An 18,890-nucleotide genomic window follows, 5' to 3' on the forward strand; every position below is an offset into this window, starting at 1 on the left:
TTTATAAAACTTATTTAGCAGTAAATGTTTATATTCTGTACAAATTTAGCTATTGCATGTTAAAATTAATTGGGAATTAAAATTAAGGCCACTGCACTGATCCATCATCGAATTCACTATATTCATCACTGAATATACCACCTTTTTTTGTCATTAAATAGTGTACCCTATTTAGTATCAGACCTTATGTCTCTTACACCTCAATACAATACAAAATGATTTAATCACAGAACTTCAAATTAAACACTAGTCTATATCTGTTTTCTGAATTTCGTATTAAACCTGGTGATTATGGTGATAGAATGGGTGCTACTATACGCAGAACTTACTTGATGTTTTTGTAATGACAGGAGCGACCTCGTCTAATGGGTGTAACATGCTGAAAACTGTTGTCTGACTGGGGGAATTCCTAAAAAACACAAATACAAAGGAAGAAATCATTTGGAGAAATTTCATTAAAAAGTTAAACCCATAATTATTATTTCGTTTTTGTGATGAATGTTCACTCCTCCCAAACCCTCTAAACACTAAAAAATGTCACAACCTTTCTAGAAATAACACACCCATACGGCATTTCACTGTGCTGTCATTACCTTTTGCCAGTAGCTATTTCTGTGGGTGATACAGTCCTCTCAAACAGAAGTCCATTCTCAATCATCCATGTACTAGCCACCTTTAAATATCAACAAACCACAATAATAGTTCAATTTACCAACAGCAAAATGAATCTCAGGGATCCAAGTCCAATTACAAAACAGACATTTCTGGTATGCTCATGTTCTTTCCAGAAGATATAAAAGGATTATAACATGTGTTGAATTAGCTTCAGATTATACACCAAATAAATTAAAAACCTTCCAATGATTTTTGTCGGCACTTTGTTTTTCTTTTTTTTTCATTTTCATTTTTAGCCAAGATGTTGAAAATTTCCTGGCATGCCAAAGACTATAGCATAGCATATATTTCTAGTAGAAATCACTTAACACAAACTATTTGTAAAATACTAAATAGCAGTAGGAAAATATTAAAAGTATTATTATTATGATACCTTGCTGCAGAAACAGTGTGGAAGGATGAGCAATATGAGAGACACCTACCTGGAATGGAAGAGCAATGTTGTACTCTCCACCCTTCTCTACAAAGAAGCTGATCGACCCCGACTCCACCACACAAACACCACTCTGTAGCTCACCTGCTTTGGAGACAACAAAACAACAAATTACTTTTGGGACTCCAGAAACCAAATATTAAACAAACAGGCTAATAGAAATCTCCAAGGACATTAAGGCAATATTGTTAATTTGGTTCGTTTGCAGTCATGTTGATTGTTAACATTGATAATGAAAAGTAAAATTGAAAAAAAAAAAAAAAAAATGCGGTAATAATAAAAAAAATAGTGAGATAGACTCTGAGAGTTAAATACGTCTTACATCATGGATTCTTTATAATGATGTTTTTGTCAATTCAATGTTCGAAAAATGATACATAAGACTCCACCTTGTGGACTGAAACTAGAAGTCTCTTCTGGAACCCCTGAAGCAGGCAGGATGAAGTTACTCCATAAGGCCTGAAAAATAGAGTTTTTTACGTCTTCTATCAGCAAGCCATTAAACATAAGTGATAGAATACTTTCCACGGAAAAAGTCAGCCCCACAAATTTCCACACCCTATAAGTATGCTTCTGAACAAATTTGGTCGAATTCCGATCTGTGGCCATAAAGATGAAGTCAATTATATTGCTGACCGACAGACGACCAACGATGGACACCACGGTATGGCATAAGCCCATCTTGGTCTTTCAGACTAGGTGAGCTAAAAATATACATAACCTCAAAAATTCCCATGACATTTTTTTTTTACTAAGACCTAAAACTTAAGAATAATGTTGTCATTACAGTTAAAGGTGGTATTCTATGTCAATGTTATTTTTCATTTCCAACTGGAAATAAAATTCCACCATCCACAAAGTGGCCACCTGATATTACCTGTACTACTGGTGTGTCCACGGTGAATGTTTTGACAATGGATCGTGAAGCATTTTGTCCCCCCTTGCTCCAGACAACAGTGTTGCCACTGAAGTACAACTCTTCATCACACAAGTCTTGGTTTACCTCATGGGGAATCTGGTGGAATAGCCATTGCTCCTTCTGTAAATACAAGGAAAGTATTCATCACCACTACAATCAACAGTACTTGTTTTGGAGGACACAAACTACATGTGCCTGGTAAGTAGCAGTGACTAATAGAATCTTACATGGGTCTATTCAGGAATATCTGAACCTGAGTGTAAGAGTTTGGTCAGTCAGCACGAGGCTTGCCGAGTGCTGGCCAGCCACACTCTTACACAAGGGTTCAGATATCCTTGTTCACAGAACAGACCCATGTTTGATTATTTTTCTCACATACTTGCATGCAAATAAGTTTTTATTTAAATTTTTCATTGCGCCACCTGCAATGCTCCTCGGAATGTGTGTCAAAATAAATGACGTCATCATTTACGATATGGTTACTCAACGTAAAATGATGATGTTACGTTATTATAATTATGAGCAGCATCATATAGCGCATGCCAGCTGTCTTTAGCCCCCTGTGAAGTATGTGAAAATAAAAGAATCTTACATGGCCTGTTCCATGGACAGCCAAACTCTTACACTCAGGTTGAGATATCCCTGTCCACAGTACAGGCCCATGTTCTCACATACACAGCAAATTGTTAAGTGCTGTGAGACTTTTTCATTGCACTATCATCAATTTGTGACATGGTTGCCCTACATAAAATGATGATGCTACGCTATTGTGAGTGGCATCATAGCGCATGTGAAATGTCATTTCCCTACCCCAATAAAAGACAGTTATTTTTTCCATCCCTTTAAATTTAGACATAAATTTTCAGTAAATCTTCTTCATTGATCATAATTTTAAAATATGAATAGTCCAAAAGACAGGGCTTAAGGTTATTTGTTCGTCTAATTGAGGTCTATAAATATACCTTTCAGAAACTTATCAAATTTCAAGAAGATGACAAGCATGCAGTAACACCAACTGAACCAAGACAACTAATTAACCGGATCTAATTCACAACATTTCTGAACATTATTGATAAATCCAAACATGTGTATGTCTACTTCTACAAAAGTTAACAGAAAATCTGTTATCATATGATTTTGAAATCTGTTTAACTGTAAGGATTTGTAGCCTTTGTACCTTGTTATGTTCCTGTATGGAGATGTCCCGGAAAGACTTGAGGAGTGGCACCCCATGTTCGGCACTGACAGTGTTTTGGACCTGCAGTTGGAATGTCCCAGGATGCCGCCGACTGTACTCCCTTCCAAAGGGCACAAAATCCTGGGTAAAACAGGCCGCAATCATATCATCTGCATCCAGGGTGACGGCTTGGCTGGACTCTACCTGTAATATAAACATAATGGGTGCCTCAGAAGCCATGATCACTAACATGACGTGTTGACAGTACCAGGTACAATGCATATATACTGTACCGTCATGATGAGTGCAATCAACTGTGAGCTTCAAACCACTCTCCCCAAGAACATGGGTATGAGATGCACTGGGAGCAGAGGATATCTGTTTGGTTAGTTGATTTCCACCTGATGGTACATTGGTTTTCCTATGTGAATTTTCCTCCAACATTCAAAACAATATTTGTTCCTGTAGCAGTATTGTAATAAAAATTCAACAGCTTATGTTGATTATATTGCAGACCTTGTAAATGATGTTACTTACATATCCATCATAAACAGTAATCATACAGATGGGTGTGATTACAGATAGATGACTTCAGTGTGAAGCCAGTAGGGTATTAAACATCGATATATATGGCACAAACCTAGACAAATACTACTGGAAATATTCAAACCTATCTGAACTATCTAAACGGTATCAAGACATGCATCAGAGTAAGAGCAACTTCTAAATTAAGAGGTGTGTTGTACTGGCTTGATTGTCTAACCCATAGCACATGTATGTTTGTATATTTGAGACAGAGGGTAATGGTATCAGGGCAAATCATACTGTTTTCTGTCAATCAAGATTCAGTTGCGTGATATTATAATAAAAGCTGAATATCACAAGTGTGGTGGTCGTTGCTCTAAATTGACATAACCTTTTGCAGTCACCGACTCGCCATGCATGCAAATAATATCCAAACCTCATGGACAGGTCAGGAAGAAAAAATAACATAAAGCAGGGGGATTAGATGTAAAGAAAATGGTCTCATATTTCATATATAAAACAGGAGTAATGCCACGAGCTTCAACAAATTGGCTTGACTCTATTTCGTGTTAATGTCTTACCAATAAAGCAAAATTTTCTTCAGTTCATTTTTATTCTTGACTGCACGTCAATTCGGCCATATTTCCCGCGGTCACAAACATTTTACTTCCGGTTTATATTTTGTGATATCGTTGTTTTTTCCCAGTAAATAATTGATCCCTGATATTGGGCTTCATTTTCTAAACGAAAAATATTTTTCCATTTTAACTACAGAAAATATTTTCTACTTGGTTGAAAATAATCACGCGATTCTTTCGTTTTTGTTGTTTTTCTTTTTTCGTGTAGGCGCATTCGAATATATTTTTCGATCTTTAAGTTTAAAGTAACTCAACGTGGAGAAAAAATGGATGATCACGAAATCTATTTAATATGTATCTTTTGATGTCAGTCATATGCATGAATCGATCGTGTTCATATAGTGTTAAACAAAGAGACATAAAATATTTACGAAAATTCCAACTGCACAAAACAGACTCGGCAGATAATTTGATTTTTTACGTATGTAACGTATACATGTAATTCAGATATCTGAATTTAAGTAAAGATATAGATCTCTATTCATTTAATAATTAGAGATACATGTATTCAAAATAGAGATATATGATATATCTTTAAATTTAAATAATTATATCTTTATTTCAAAACATATTTGATAGAAAATATAGTATTTCATAGGGCTACCTAAATACAGATATCTTTATCTAAAGTACATATATCGGTATTATATCAATTGATAGAGAGATTTCCAATTGAAATAAAGATATCTGAATTAAATGGGTAAAATCCCAAACGGCTGGCCAGAGCATTCATTGTTGCAAAATTAGAAACTGTTTTTGCATGCTATTATCACTTTTATGGGTAAGGTTTTGACTTCATGTAGCAATACATTTTAAGGATCATTTTCTTGATATCTTATGGAAGGAGCATCAATGTATTAATTATGCCAAATGTCAAAATGATAAAAATGCAATTAATAGAGGAGTCCCCCAGGGAAGCGTTATCGGGCCGATAATGTTCCTGATTTATATCAACGATCTACCCGAGATGTTAAACTGTACAACAAAATTGTTTGCAGATGATGCCAAGCTGTACAGCAGAAACTCTACCCAAGAAGAAAGGGATCATCTACAAAGCAATATTGACATCATGTGTCGATGGTCTGAAGATTGGCTAATGTCTCTGAATACAGAGAAATGCAAACATATGGAAATGGGGCCCAGAGAAAAATTAACGAGCTATAAAATAAATCAAAGCGGAACTGATCATATCCTGGAGGAAGTAGACAGCGAAAAAGATCTAGGTGTCTACATTGATAGGAACCTCAATTTCAACACCCACATACAGAAAACCGCTAACAAGGCCAATCAGATAGTTGGAATAATATTCAGAAGTTTTACCTACATGAGCCAAGATATCTTTGTAAGACTCTACAAATCCCTTGTCAGACCGCACCTGGAATATGCTTCTGTAATCTGGTCACCACTCTATGTTAAAGACAAAATAGCAATTGAGAGCATTCAGCGTAGATCTACCAAACGTGTACCATCACTTCGAGATAAATCATATCCAGAGAGGCTGTTAGCACTTGGTTTACCAACTCTAGAATACCGTCGCGAAAGGGCCGACATGCTGGAAGTGTTCAAAATTCTGAACAATATTGATGTTCTGGACCGGGAAAAAATATTTAGGCTATGTGACTATAGAGCAACGAGAGGTCATTCGAAAAAGTTGTTCAAGAGACCCTGTTAGAAACATCTTGTGTCCAGTTATTTCAGCAACCGAGTTATAAAGCCATTGAATGCTCTACCTGAACATGTAGTTTCAGCCCCCAGTGTCAATTGCTTCAAGGATAGATTGAACAAACATTGGAAGGACCATCCACGGAAGTTTATACCTTCATTCTTATAAAGTGATTGCAGTGCCGCTTTTGAAATTATTTTATCAATCAGCTTGATTTTTCTTACTAGAACAAATGACTGAAATGTGTGAAAATGTGTTTTTAATTCAAAGAAAAGTTCTACACCAGGAACTGTCAAGATACATATATATCAAGTGTAAATAGTATGTGTAAATAAGTGCACATTATTTCAAGTGTACAAAATGTGCATTACCATATGTATATCTATTTAGTGAAGAAACAACCAATCCGAAGTCGATAACCTTCTATTTGATAAACCTCATTCTGTAATGACATGGCGATCTTACCTCGATGTCATACTGTGATTACTGTGATTGAATGGTTTCCCGTTTAATATAACATATATTTTACGAGTATGACAGAATATCGATATTTTCACGAGTACTACACAAGTGAAAATATCGAAATATTCTGTCATACGAGTGAAACATAAATATTAAACGGGAAACCATTCAATGTTGTTTTTGCTAAGTGCGGGATTTATATAGTAGCATAATTCGTATCTGTTTGACGTTAAGTTACTCGTTCAACTTGACGGCGCCATTTTAAAAGGGCTGCTCAACGCAATTTTAAGCTTTTTCTGCTGTTATCGGAGAATATGTGCATAAATAGCCAATTTCAAGCGAGTATTTTGCAAAAACAAGTCTGAATATTTCAGAAATACAACAAAATAACCACTGTATCGACCTTCGCTTCGATTAGAAGGTGCATCCTTAAACTTTAGTTCTGTATGGAACGCACCTGACAACAACTTCCGGGTCAAGAAGGAGGTCGACGTGTTTGACAGCCAGCTCATAGACAGTGATAGAGGACATTTCTGACAAAAATGATTTCTCTCAGGACAGGAACGATTATATCGGTGTTAGCGGTATTATTGGCTTATCTGTATGTTCAAAAGTATGGCAAAGAACCAAAACCACAACCGGGCGAGGGAGACCAGAATCGACTGTATCAAGTTTTGTCAGGCCTCCTGCGAGCCGAGAAAAAAGTGGCCCTCGTTGGAAGTCGTGTAGCGTTGGGATTCGGAGGCTGTCAGGATATTCTTGTAGAAGCAATGCCGTTATTTAAGAAGCTAGATATCCAGCCTCCATCCAAACCAATGCATCACGACTCCGTGGATACAGAGGAAGAGCTGTCACAATTGTTAGCCTACTTCTTCGAGCACGGTGCGGCAGCAGAGTAAGTTGTATCCCAGTGTCACAGGTGTCGTGTATTGATCGTATGTAGGCTATGTGTCAGTATTATGTATTATATTCCTTATCAAAGTTTTGTAGAGACAGCAAAAATGGTTTTCCATTTGAAACAAAGAAAACCCCGGGACCAATGAGGTTTGATTTTTACTCTCCATGGCAATAGAAAAATGAAATTTCAAAATGTAATCCAAGGACCCTTCTAGCCAAAGGCATAACCAGAGTTCATGGTTGAGATTTATATGAGGGTTTTGGCTCATTATCTTGAATAGTTTTGAACCAGACACCTCATTTTAATACCCCTGCAAATGCAAGCATTTTCCTTGGTTGGAGTATCCAGTAATTGTGAACTCTGAACTTGATGTTGCTTTGTTCATTAAATTCCTTTTATGACACATGTCTTTATTTTTTTCTTCAGGCGATATGTCAGCAATGATACCCTTTTCAAAGAACTGACAGACACATCTAAGACTTTACCAGGGAACCGTGTTTTCCTGGGTGGAAATGCTCCAGTGATGGCACGCCGTTTAGCAAACATGGGTGCAGACGTCTTGTTGGGTGCAAGATTTGCAAAAGATCTCATCAACACCATGCCAGACAATGTTAAGAGTAGGCAAAAACTATTTGTGGTGTTTAAATTTCAATCACTCATTTATTATGATCCTTATATAAAATGCATAGAAAGTGTCTTTTTAAAGACACATACTCCCAAAGAAATGTTTATAAATGTTTACATTTTGACCTCTTTACAGTTTTCAGACTTAATATATACCTAACAAATTATCCTAAATCCAAAATTGGAGGAAAATGTATATTTATGAAAGTACATGTATATGGGAAATTCCCCAAAATAATAACTGGGTCCAATGGACCAAGTTTCTTTGCAAATTAGTACCACAATGTAATTGGCGGATTATCACAAAATGGCAAGTTTATGTATACATGTACTCGATATGTTCCAAATCTCACCATAAAAATAAATGCGACAAGTTATTTTTATACACTGATGTTTCAAGGATTCCCCCGGTCAAGCGTCCAGTCCAATGGTCATTTTAATGTTAGGAGAGCGTGAATGAGCATCTTGGATTGCCATTAATACTTGGTGCAACTAGAATTTTAGCTTATTTGGGAGTATGCAGCTTTAAAAGTATTCTTTCATAATTAAGATAATGAACAGTTGTAACATTTTTAAAACATAAACTAAGAATAATTAATATTATAGATATTTTATGATTAAATATGGAATCACCAAATCATTTATGTGCCTAGATCTTTGATTGTGTAATAACTATTTAATTGGGTAATGTTTGAATATGTGCTGAAGTTTCTTTTATGTACACTAGACTTTTGCTTTTAGCATAGTTTTTAGGCTTAAAAGAGATAAAGGTACATGTGTACTTGGTTTGACATACAGTCAGAATGGCCTTGATATAGATCTTCTAGGTAGACAATCTTTCCTCAAGGAGACCGAGTCAGAACATTTCCTGTAAATAGAACAGGTTATTTAGATATTTTATGGGATACTATTGATTCTAACTGATAAATGCTACACATTTTACCACAGATTTGGTTAATTAAAGATCCTTCAATCAGTGTTGAAAATACAAAACCATCTATAGTGACATATTGATAGAATAAAAGATCAACAACAAATGAAACATGTACATGTATATAAAGACTGAAGTCTTGTAAGAAATATAAAGAAATTCAGCACCTTTACTTTAGTAATTATCATGATAATATTCCTACTTTAATCATGACCCCATAGAATTTGTCTTGGTTTGTAAGTCAACTTTCCTAAGATTTTTTATTTACTGACAGTTGTAGGTGATGTATTGGAGGAGAATGACATCCACTTGTTGTTAGAATATAAGACAGGTGAAGCCTGGGGAGAATATCGGGCACCTCGTGCTAACAGGTAAATATCAGAGAATTTTATGTCTTACTTATTATTGTGTTCATGGATATAGAAACATTGAGATTTAAGCCCCTTGTAATAAAAGGGGAATCCATATTATAACTATAGATAATATGCGAGGATAGAGCTATATCAACCCATCGATAGAAACAGACAGTTCTCCTAAGTAATGTTATTACTTGTTTCTCTTAGAGCTCTGTCTACCATGCCATGACATGCATCGACTGCTTTATATGTACCATACAAAATCATGTTCTGATCTACCGTACTAACTTAGTTTCCTGGTGTTTTTTCTGTAGGCTGATTGTACACAGTGATAATAGTAACCCTTACCTGGAGACATTAGAAGCATTGGAGAAGGAACTACCAAACTTTGATCCATCTGTTCTAGTCATCGGTGGACTGCAAATGATGGACAACTTCCCTTTCAAAGAAGGTGCTGTATAGTAAAATATTAAATGAAATGCATAAGAAAAAAATATCAACCATATCTCTATTTAAGAATTTATTTTTAAAGATATTGTAGTGAGATGTAGTTAATTTTAAATGGCTTTTGTACATGTTCTTTTATTTTATTTCAAAAATCTTTAAAAATAAAAGAACTCTCTTCAATTCTGATTTAGTTTAATGATGATGATGACATTAGGTGTCGGTTCTTGAGTAAATGTTATTTTACAGTAGACTATTTGTGACTAAATCTATATGGCTAACAGACAAGAAAATGTCTCTTAGATCTGACACATGGCAATGTTCAGAGAAGAAATGTGAATCTCAAATCAGCTGCAAAATGTAATGATCCTTAAGAAACTTTGAGTGATAAAATGTTTAGATGTATACCCGATATACATGTATTATTCAATGAAATTGGCATTTTTTTTTGTTTTTCAGGAGAAAGATTGGAACGTCTTGATAAGCTAAAGAATATGCTGATAAAAACACCTAAGAAAACAAGCATCCATTTTGAGATGGCTTCATTTTCTGATGCAACCCTGATGCAGGAGATTTTAGACAATGTAGTTCCTTATTCTGATTCTCTTGGGATGAATGAACAAGAGTTACCAAACCTAGTCAGTATGTTGACCAATGGCAACATTTCTCTGGTGGCAGATGCCTATCCAAGAGTAGCATCCACGCTTGATGAAATGCGATTGATCTACAAAAAATTAAAGAACACAGAAGAAATTGATGGAAAGCGTAAACTAACACGTCTCCATGTACATACACTGGCATACCAGGCCATACTTACAACCAAAGGGTCGGCTTGGAGAAACACAATGGCTGCAGCCGCCAAAGCTTCTCTGACAGCATACCGTCATGTCTGTGATTCAAAGGTTGTGGATTTGATGAAGGCTCGACTTATAATGGATGAGTCTTTCTCCACGAGTACGATGTCATCAGCCCAGCGGATAGCCATGCAAGAGGATCGCCCGGTGTCATGCTGGGAGGAGGATGACTACCAGATTTGTATTGCCCCTGTGTTAGTCTGTACAAATGTCAAACAGACAGCAGGGGGAGGGGATAATATTTCTTCTGCTGGATTAATAGTACAAGTAGAATGATTCTTACAAATATTTCATTTACAATCTACAAAATTAATTGGATATATTTCGGTAATTTCTTGATAAGAAAACTTCATTCGCATAATTGAAATGCAGATTTGTAACATTTGAAAAAAAAAGAAAAAAGAAGAAGAAATTAATTTAATACAAAACGTGTAACTTTGTTTAGAATATTATTTTCCAAATTTTCTGTAATTTGCAGATAATTGTTATTAAGGCCACTAATTTTTCCAACATATTAATACTCCATACATTTCCATGAACTCCATATTTCCCAGTTTCTAATACCAGCAAATTCAACTTTGTGCATTTTTATCATTGAAACACCTGTTAGGTTTTTATTAATATAATGTATTTAGAAAATTTGAAATTCAAAATTGATTGGGAAATTGGATTTTGCTATGCATACAGTTTTAACCAGTACAGCAGTCAATATCTGTCTCTTCTTGCATTCTTATTGATACATTTGATAAACTGTATTTGCATTTTCAATATCTTGCACATATCCATTATGTTTTATTATTATTTCTAAATTGCACTTAATCTTTTATGGATTTTGAAGTTAAAACAAAGCAAAACTTAACTGAAATTCCTCTTTTGGCTACCAAGTCATAAAATCTAGGTGTCACTTGGAAAAATTAGTCACCTGGTCTAGTTGTCGTAAGTTATAAAAAAAAAACCTCTTAATTCTTTAGATCAGTTTAACATCTCTAACTGTAACCCTTGAAAGATAAACCAAATCACTAATTTACATAATTTTTTTAGTGGCCATGCAGGCACCTTATAGGTCAATAACTGGTCGTAAATATTGAATTTAAGGTGCCATGGCCACTAAAATAGGCGCCACATTGAGCCCTGCTTATAAGTATTGCAGAAATGAATAAGAAAGTGAACAGTACTTGATTTATGAGAAACTGATCGAAAGCTTTATGTGTGGTTTATGTATTTCTGCAACATTATTTATGAGATATACTGGTGGTTTGTTTTAAATTACTAGTAAGCATAAATCACTTCTATTTCATGAAGTTTATGTTTTTATAATACAAGCGTAATTTGCACAAGCAGTTTATCACATTTTCAAATACCTTGTATCTTGAAAATTATTCAAACACTGATTAATTGTTCAACTTGATCACAATTTAAAAAAAAATCAATTCCATTAGAATAAATTAAAATAAAAAATCAAACTTTAAATAAGTCATAACAAAAAATTAGTTCAACAGAAATGTATGATGATTGCAATCATCATAATTATGTCTTATTCATTCACATCCTTGCAAAAAAGGTAATTTGAAGTCAAATCATATATTTAAATATTTTCTGTAATTTTGTGATACATGTATCTATATATATACCTATTATAGCACAAGTATTATCTTTCTTTTAATCATGATGTCTTGCATCTGTTCAAGTGATAGTCCCAGTTTTACATTTTTTTGTTCCCTGTATTTATTTTATAATCATTTACATGTACACAATGTTTGTCTAATTGGTTCCATATTTGTTGTGTCCTATAAGGCCTATGGAAAATAATACATGTGCTTCCACTAACGTACCAGAAATAAATAGGGTAGGTAGGTGGGAAAATGTTTGATTTTTTAATGGTTTTTACTAAGGTTATATAGACAAGCAATCTTAACTTTTAATAGTTCTTCATTGAAATTGGCCTAAAAAACATCAGGGTAGACACAAAAATATGAAATCTTTAGGGTTAGCACAAACACAAGGATTGTTTTTAAGGCCTGACATTTATATATAGGTCCAAAGTATTAGTGGAAACACAGGTATTTTTTAGGCCTGACCTAAATACAGGTCCATTGGGTTAGCAGAAACACAAGTATTGTTTTTTAGGCCTGACCTATATATAGGTCCATAGTGTTAGCGGAAACATTTATTTTGTTTAGGCCTAACCTATATGTACAGGTCCAAAGGGTAAGCAGAAACACATGTATTTCTTTTGGGAGAGACCTATATATAGCAGAAGAAACTAGTGCATTATTACTGTAGAGGAAATCCAGTGATTGAGACATAAATTATGATTTATTAAGTATCAGTTATATAGATATACAAAATATGAAGATGATACAAAGATGCATCAAGTGATAATTATGTAGTCGATACCAAATGTCTGTTTGTAATATTTGAAAAAGAAGTATGACTTTTTTACTCATCTGTTTTGTTTGATTTAATTATTCCAAAATGTACCTGTATATACAAAAATGTATTTGAATAATGATGAAATTTTGATTTTTGTGTGAACGGTAAAACTAGAGTTCAATAAGAATGTTCATAACACCTAGAACAGCCTGTGAACTTAATAGAAGGAATCTAGGAGGGAGCTATTCTACTTTGTAATTCTATGTTTCCTTTAACAATAGTGACTTAAACTACCACTAACTATATTTTTAGTCGGTAAGCAAGCAATATAATGAAGTTTTATTGATATACAATTTTAATTATCTCCCCTAGACCATTGGCAACTACAGTTAAGTATTTGGAGTCCAAGTATATTCCTGTTAGACACAGTAACATTCAGGTACCAAACAAGTACTTCTGATACTTGAACTTTCATTTTTGTAATTTAAAGTTTTGGGTAGATACTACTTGCTGTACTGCTAGGATTATACACAGTCTTATAACAGCTACCATTCTTTTTATACTAAGTAGAAATTAAAGAGGCTTACCCGCAGACGGACCGGTAAACGGCACATCTCCGATCACTAAATAAACTTCAGTACACGTTTCTATGTGACAAAATTAGAGGCTTTCCGACTTTATTTCTTGAAAACAATTACAGAATATGTATTTAAAAGACGTTTTAAAACTCAACCTGAGAGGGAAATGTATGGAATATAACGGCAAATCTTCTTTGTAAATCGCCGCTGCCTTTGAAGTTATCACTGTGCGGCACTGTGCACGTGCTTGTTTCTTTGATGTGTCAATCAAATTAGACTTATTGCGGGTTACGATTAAATAAATAATATTTAAAAATGAGGTTTTAATATCACTTTTCAGCGTTTTATACGGAAAATAAAATGAAAAACTCAACAATTCCAACAATCTGTCATGTGTAAAAAATCTTTTTCTATTAGCCAATTTTTCTGATCTCTCTGCGGGCAAGCCTCTTTAATCGGTTTAAAACATAATTCTGATTGTAATTATGTAAGATTTTCCTGTGATTCTTACTGGTGTATGATTATAAACTTTACTTAATTCATAGTCACAGAACTTAGTCCGCTTTTATAGTAACGGGTTTTTTTTTAATGAATTTTTGGTAATGGAAACTGTTAGTTTTAAAAAGGATGCTACATTATATCTTTACTACAATAAGTTTGTGTTCAATGTTGTCTTGTTTGATATCACTTTACACTTTGTTTGTTGCTCTGTACACATTAACTAAACATTTCTATATCTGCTGGTACTATGTAGCATAGTTCTCCATTTTTGTATATATATTTTATGGATAAAACAAATTACATCAAGATGAAGCACATTTTTCATATACGTGCATCTTGTACATCATTTTGTACTGCAGTGAATTTCAAACTTGCCATATGTTACGAGGTATGTAAGCAGATATGTGGTTTTTTCTGGGTATCCCGGTTTCCTCCCACCAAAAGACCCCATCCACGCTTCCTTTCGGGCCAACGATAGTGATTATCATAAGTTGATATAACTTGTTTCTAAATGGTTGTGAAATGTATAAAGTTTCCATTTATAAGCTGATGTTCAGGTTAAGCCTACTCTCTATACAGAAAGATGATGGCAATATTTTAATTGTCATATACAGAATACATAATAGTAAAAAAAAAAGAGTGCCATTTCCAATGGTTTGAAAAGAAAAATCTATCATGTGGCCAAAACTTTTATATCAACTTAATAAAAGCAGGTCATCATATTAAGAAATAATAAATCAGTTATGTTTCACTATCTCATCAGAAATGGAAAATCAATGTTTTATATAACTGCATTCCCAACCCATGTCTGTATTCAATCAGAAGATCTCGGGTAATCTTTCAAGAGAGGTGGCCAGAGAGGCCCAAGGAGTTCTGATTGGTCTGTATTATGTGTATTACTACAGTGTATGATACATGTAATATTGATTGTGGGTTCGAAATTCGTGCCAAGTCCCTGTGTAGATCAAGGTTTGTCATGACCCTAGGCCTCTTGGTCATCGAGGAAAAGGCAATTAAATAAATGACACATTTGAACACGTTTGACCTTGAAAGTAGTCATTTATTTTAACAAACTTGGCAGCTCTTCATTCCAGCATATTACTGGCCCAATATAATGACTCTAGCCTTCTTTGTTATACAGTTGAAGTTGAAAATGGTAATTGATGGATGCTGGTCAAAGGTGATTGCAATAGGTAACACAAGATTTTGTCTCGGGTGACAAAAAAGGCATTTACTTGTGTAAGAGTTGATAACCAGCATCATTTGTTTTTTATCTGTATGTGTTTTAAACGCAGGTATATGCTTCGGATAAAATGTATTTTAAGAGATGGGATATTTTGTCAGATATACCGTCTTAAATTATTTTATAAACTAGAAATGTTTTGATTTAATTGTTATTCAGAATTTATTTCACACAAGTTTTTGTTCACTGTTAATTCAAGCGCCAACTTACTTAGAATTTTTGCTCATATTGTTTACTTAATAGTTATACTTTATTGAATAGATGCATCCCAGGGGCAAGGTCCACAGCAATAGGGTCTTAGAATTATTTTATTTTAGTGATAAATTTCTGCCTTGCTCCTATGTAGATAATAAATATGTGTCTGCCTTGAACCAAAGACGTGTATGTCTGATATACATGTACATGTCTCTGCTTGAACCTGTTTGTTTGTTGTTAGATTTTGAACATTGAATACGGTTCCTTGTTTTTAAAGGAGATAATGTAAAATTTAATCTGTATGCCCCATTTGTCCTTACAATTGCAAAGGAGCCAACTTGTCGTTATGGTGTTGATATGAACATTTGTTTTTAAAAATATATCGAAACTTGTTAATAACACAAACTTTTTATTCATCAATTAGCATAGGAATTATGTCAAATTGATTGAAAATTAAATTTAAATTTGATTTTGATTATTAAAATCATGCATGCATTACACTACATGTTTCTCATGTTGATTGAAAGATGGAAATTAAATTCTAATTGATTGTTTTAAAACAGAATCTTCAGTCTATGATTATTGATAAGATGTTAGACCTTTTGAAGCGAGTAGACTGGGATTGTAATACAGAGTTTGATACTCTGTTTATCACATACTGATAACAAAGGTAAATGTGTTATATCACTATAACACAAGATTATTTGAATTGTGATATTTTAGATTGAGAAATGAGACAGATTTCTTCATTTGTAGCATCTTAGCCTATACAGTTAAAGTGTATATTTTTATGATCCAGAACATTCTCCTGAAAGACTTTATCCAGAATATTGGCATAAAGAGCTGATGGAATAAAAACATGTTTGAGTCAACGTTATCTGCCAATTGACAACAGTTGGACAAATTAACAGATTGGCAATAAACATATGTCTGACATATCCTTTATTTACATGATCTGTAGGTCAAATGCTACAATATTATGTTAAAAATACTGCCTTTTTTCTGAAATTAGAAACTTTATTAGTGAATGTATTTAAATTTGTATTCAAAATTGCCATATTGTTTTTTAAATAACTACAATATAGACTGTATCAAATGGTGAAGAAAACCATTACAAACATGGAACATTGCAGTTATATTAAATGATACTGTACAATGCAACTGAAATACATATCTTTTAAGAAATGGTGCTTTTTATGCATGTACCTACCTATATTAAAGTTCTTTGTTATCCATACATTATATTCATAATAACAATAAAGTACAATAATCACATTGTCAATGTGATTTATATGATCTCACCGATAACATTGTTCTCTGACCATCAGATTGGCAGTTTGAAATCTGTGATTATAACAGTATAATATTCCTGGTGTTTTAACATGTCTCCATAAAAAATAAAATCTATTACCTGTTTGTGTATGTTACTTTTGTGTCCATACATCGTTCTATCCTTCAGCACTTTCTTGTCTGGATTCTATTTCCTACACTACTTGTCACAGGACTCACTTTAAACTTTGGGCATGGATTCACCTAAGGGAGGCAGTGTGTCATATATCCATACCTATACCAAAAGTAGGTCACCCTTGACCTCAACGAAAGAAAAAATATTGTCCCGGCTTAATTTCCTACCACTTGTCACTGGAACATCATAAGCTAGCTTTAGTCAACCAAAATATATGTCATAAGTAATTCCTTTTGATATTTGCCTTACTTTGATTAAAAAAAAATAAATGTGTCCTACTGTACATCTTTTGTATAAAATTTCACATTTGGCAGGGAATCATTATTTGCTGAAAAGTGTTGAGAAATGATTTAAAAAGAGTATAATATGCTATAATATCAGAAATTCTCTGGATTAAGATTTTGTGCATGACAGAATTTGCACTTGCTTTGCATATGATCTCCTTTCTTCTGGGAAATAAATCCCAAGGAGTTTGTGTTAAATTGGTATACCTCGAAAAATAGGTATGGCAGTTTGAAAGTATGTACTGTATAAAGCAACAAGGGGCCCAATGGGACCCAAATCGCTCACCTGCAATGCAGTGATCTTTTCATATATGGATCCTGCAGTTATTTGAAAGCATGCTACAGCACCAATATAATGTCTCTCTGCACTTTGGCTATTCACTAAAAGTCATTTAAAGATTTAAGCATACTTGATCGACATGACCTTGAAGGTCAAGGTCATTCATTTGAACAAAGTTGGTAGCACTTCCCCCCCAGCATGCTAGACCTAATATCAAGTCCCTGGGATGCTTGGTTATTGAGAGGAAGTCGTTTAAAGATTTTAGCCTTTTTGACTCCTGTGACCTTGAATGAAGGTCAAGCTCATTCATTTGAACAAACTAGAGAGCCCTTAACCCCAGCATGCTACAGGCCAAATATTAGGTCTCTGGGACTCTTGGTTATTAAGAAGTCGTTTAAAGATTTTAGCCTTTTTGACTCCTGTGACCTTGAATGAAGGTCAAGGTCATTCATTTGAACAAATTTTGTAGCCCTTTATCCCAGCATTTTACAGACCCAATATCAACTCCCTGGGACTCTTGGTTATTGAGAAGAAGTCGTTCAAAGATTTTAGCCTTTTTGACTCCTGTGACCTTGAATGAAGGTCAAGGTCATTCATTTGAACAAACTTGTTAGCCCTTCACCCCAGCATGCTACAGGCTAAATATTAGGTCTCTGGGACTGTTGGTTATTGAGAAGTCATTTAAAGATTTTAGCCTTTTTGACCGCTGTGACTTTGAATGAAGGTCCAGGTCATTCAATTGAACAAACTAGGTAGCCCTTTACCGCAGCATGCTACAGACCCAATATCAACTCCCTGGGACTCTTGGTTATTGAGAAGAAGTCGTTTTAAACATTTTAGCCTTTTTGGCCCCTGTGACCTTGAATGAAGGTCAAGGTCATTCATTTGAACAAACTAGGTAGCCCTTTACCCCAGCATGCTACAGACCCAATATCAACTCCCTGGGAATGTTGGTTATTGAGAAGAAGTCGTTTAAAGATTTTAGCCTTTTTGACTCCTGTGACCTTGAATGAAGGTCAAGGTCATTCATTTGAACAAACTAGGGAGCCCTTCACCCCAGCAAGCTACAGGCCAAATATTAGGTCTCTGGACCTTTTGTTTATTGAGAAGAAGTCGTTTAAAGATTTTAGCCTTTTTGACCCCTGTGACCTTGAATGAAGGTCAACTTTATTCATTTGAACAAACTTGGTAGCCCTTCACCCCAGCATGCTACAGGCCCAATATTAGGTGTCTGGGCCTTTTGGTTATTGAGAAGAAGTTGCTTGAATGGAAAAGTTGACGCCGGACACCTGGACGGACGACGGACGCCGCGCCACGGCATAAGCTCACCTGCCCTAAGGGCAGGTGAGCTAAAAATGATAGGAAACAGATG

The 18,890-nt window shown here is 34.5% G+C and overlaps 2 protein-coding genes across 2 annotated transcripts in view; one reads left to right on the forward strand and one right to left on the reverse strand.

Moving 5' to 3' along the window:
- Positions 1 to 4,430, reverse strand: part of LOC117323663 (anaphase-promoting complex subunit 1-like) — a 34,784-nt gene extending 30,354 nt beyond the window's left edge. The window contains exons 1-7 of the mRNA XM_033878994.1: positions 4,311 to 4,430; positions 3,205 to 3,408; positions 1,986 to 2,147; positions 1,498 to 1,567; positions 1,098 to 1,192; positions 594 to 673; positions 330 to 409 (exon numbers count right to left, since the gene is read on the reverse strand). Of these exons, the coding sequence (XP_033734885.1) occupies positions 330 to 409; positions 594 to 673; positions 1,098 to 1,192; positions 1,498 to 1,567; positions 1,986 to 2,147; positions 3,205 to 3,369 (652 nt within the window). The 5' untranslated portion in view covers positions 3,370 to 3,408; positions 4,311 to 4,430. The remainder of the gene's footprint in view (positions 1 to 329; positions 410 to 593; positions 674 to 1,097; positions 1,193 to 1,497; positions 1,568 to 1,985; positions 2,148 to 3,204; positions 3,409 to 4,310) is intronic.
- Positions 4,431 to 7,034: 2,604 nt separating this feature from the next.
- LOC117323665 (ADP-dependent glucokinase-like) lies at positions 7,035 to 11,756 on the forward strand. Its single transcript, XM_033878996.1, has 5 exons — positions 7,035 to 7,387; positions 7,817 to 8,007; positions 9,220 to 9,316; positions 9,616 to 9,752; positions 10,205 to 11,756. The coding sequence occupies exons 1-5, from the start codon at positions 7,035 to 7,037 to the stop codon at positions 10,873 to 10,875; spliced, it is 1,449 nt and encodes a 482-aa protein (XP_033734887.1). The 3' UTR covers positions 10,876 to 11,756.
- Positions 11,757 to 18,890: the final 7,134 nt, after the last annotated feature.

This window comes from Pecten maximus, chromosome 3, assembly GCF_902652985.1.
Source record: "Pecten maximus chromosome 3, xPecMax1.1, whole genome shotgun sequence".
In the NCBI taxonomy this organism is placed as follows: Eukaryota; Metazoa; Mollusca; class Bivalvia; order Pectinida; family Pectinidae; genus Pecten; species Pecten maximus.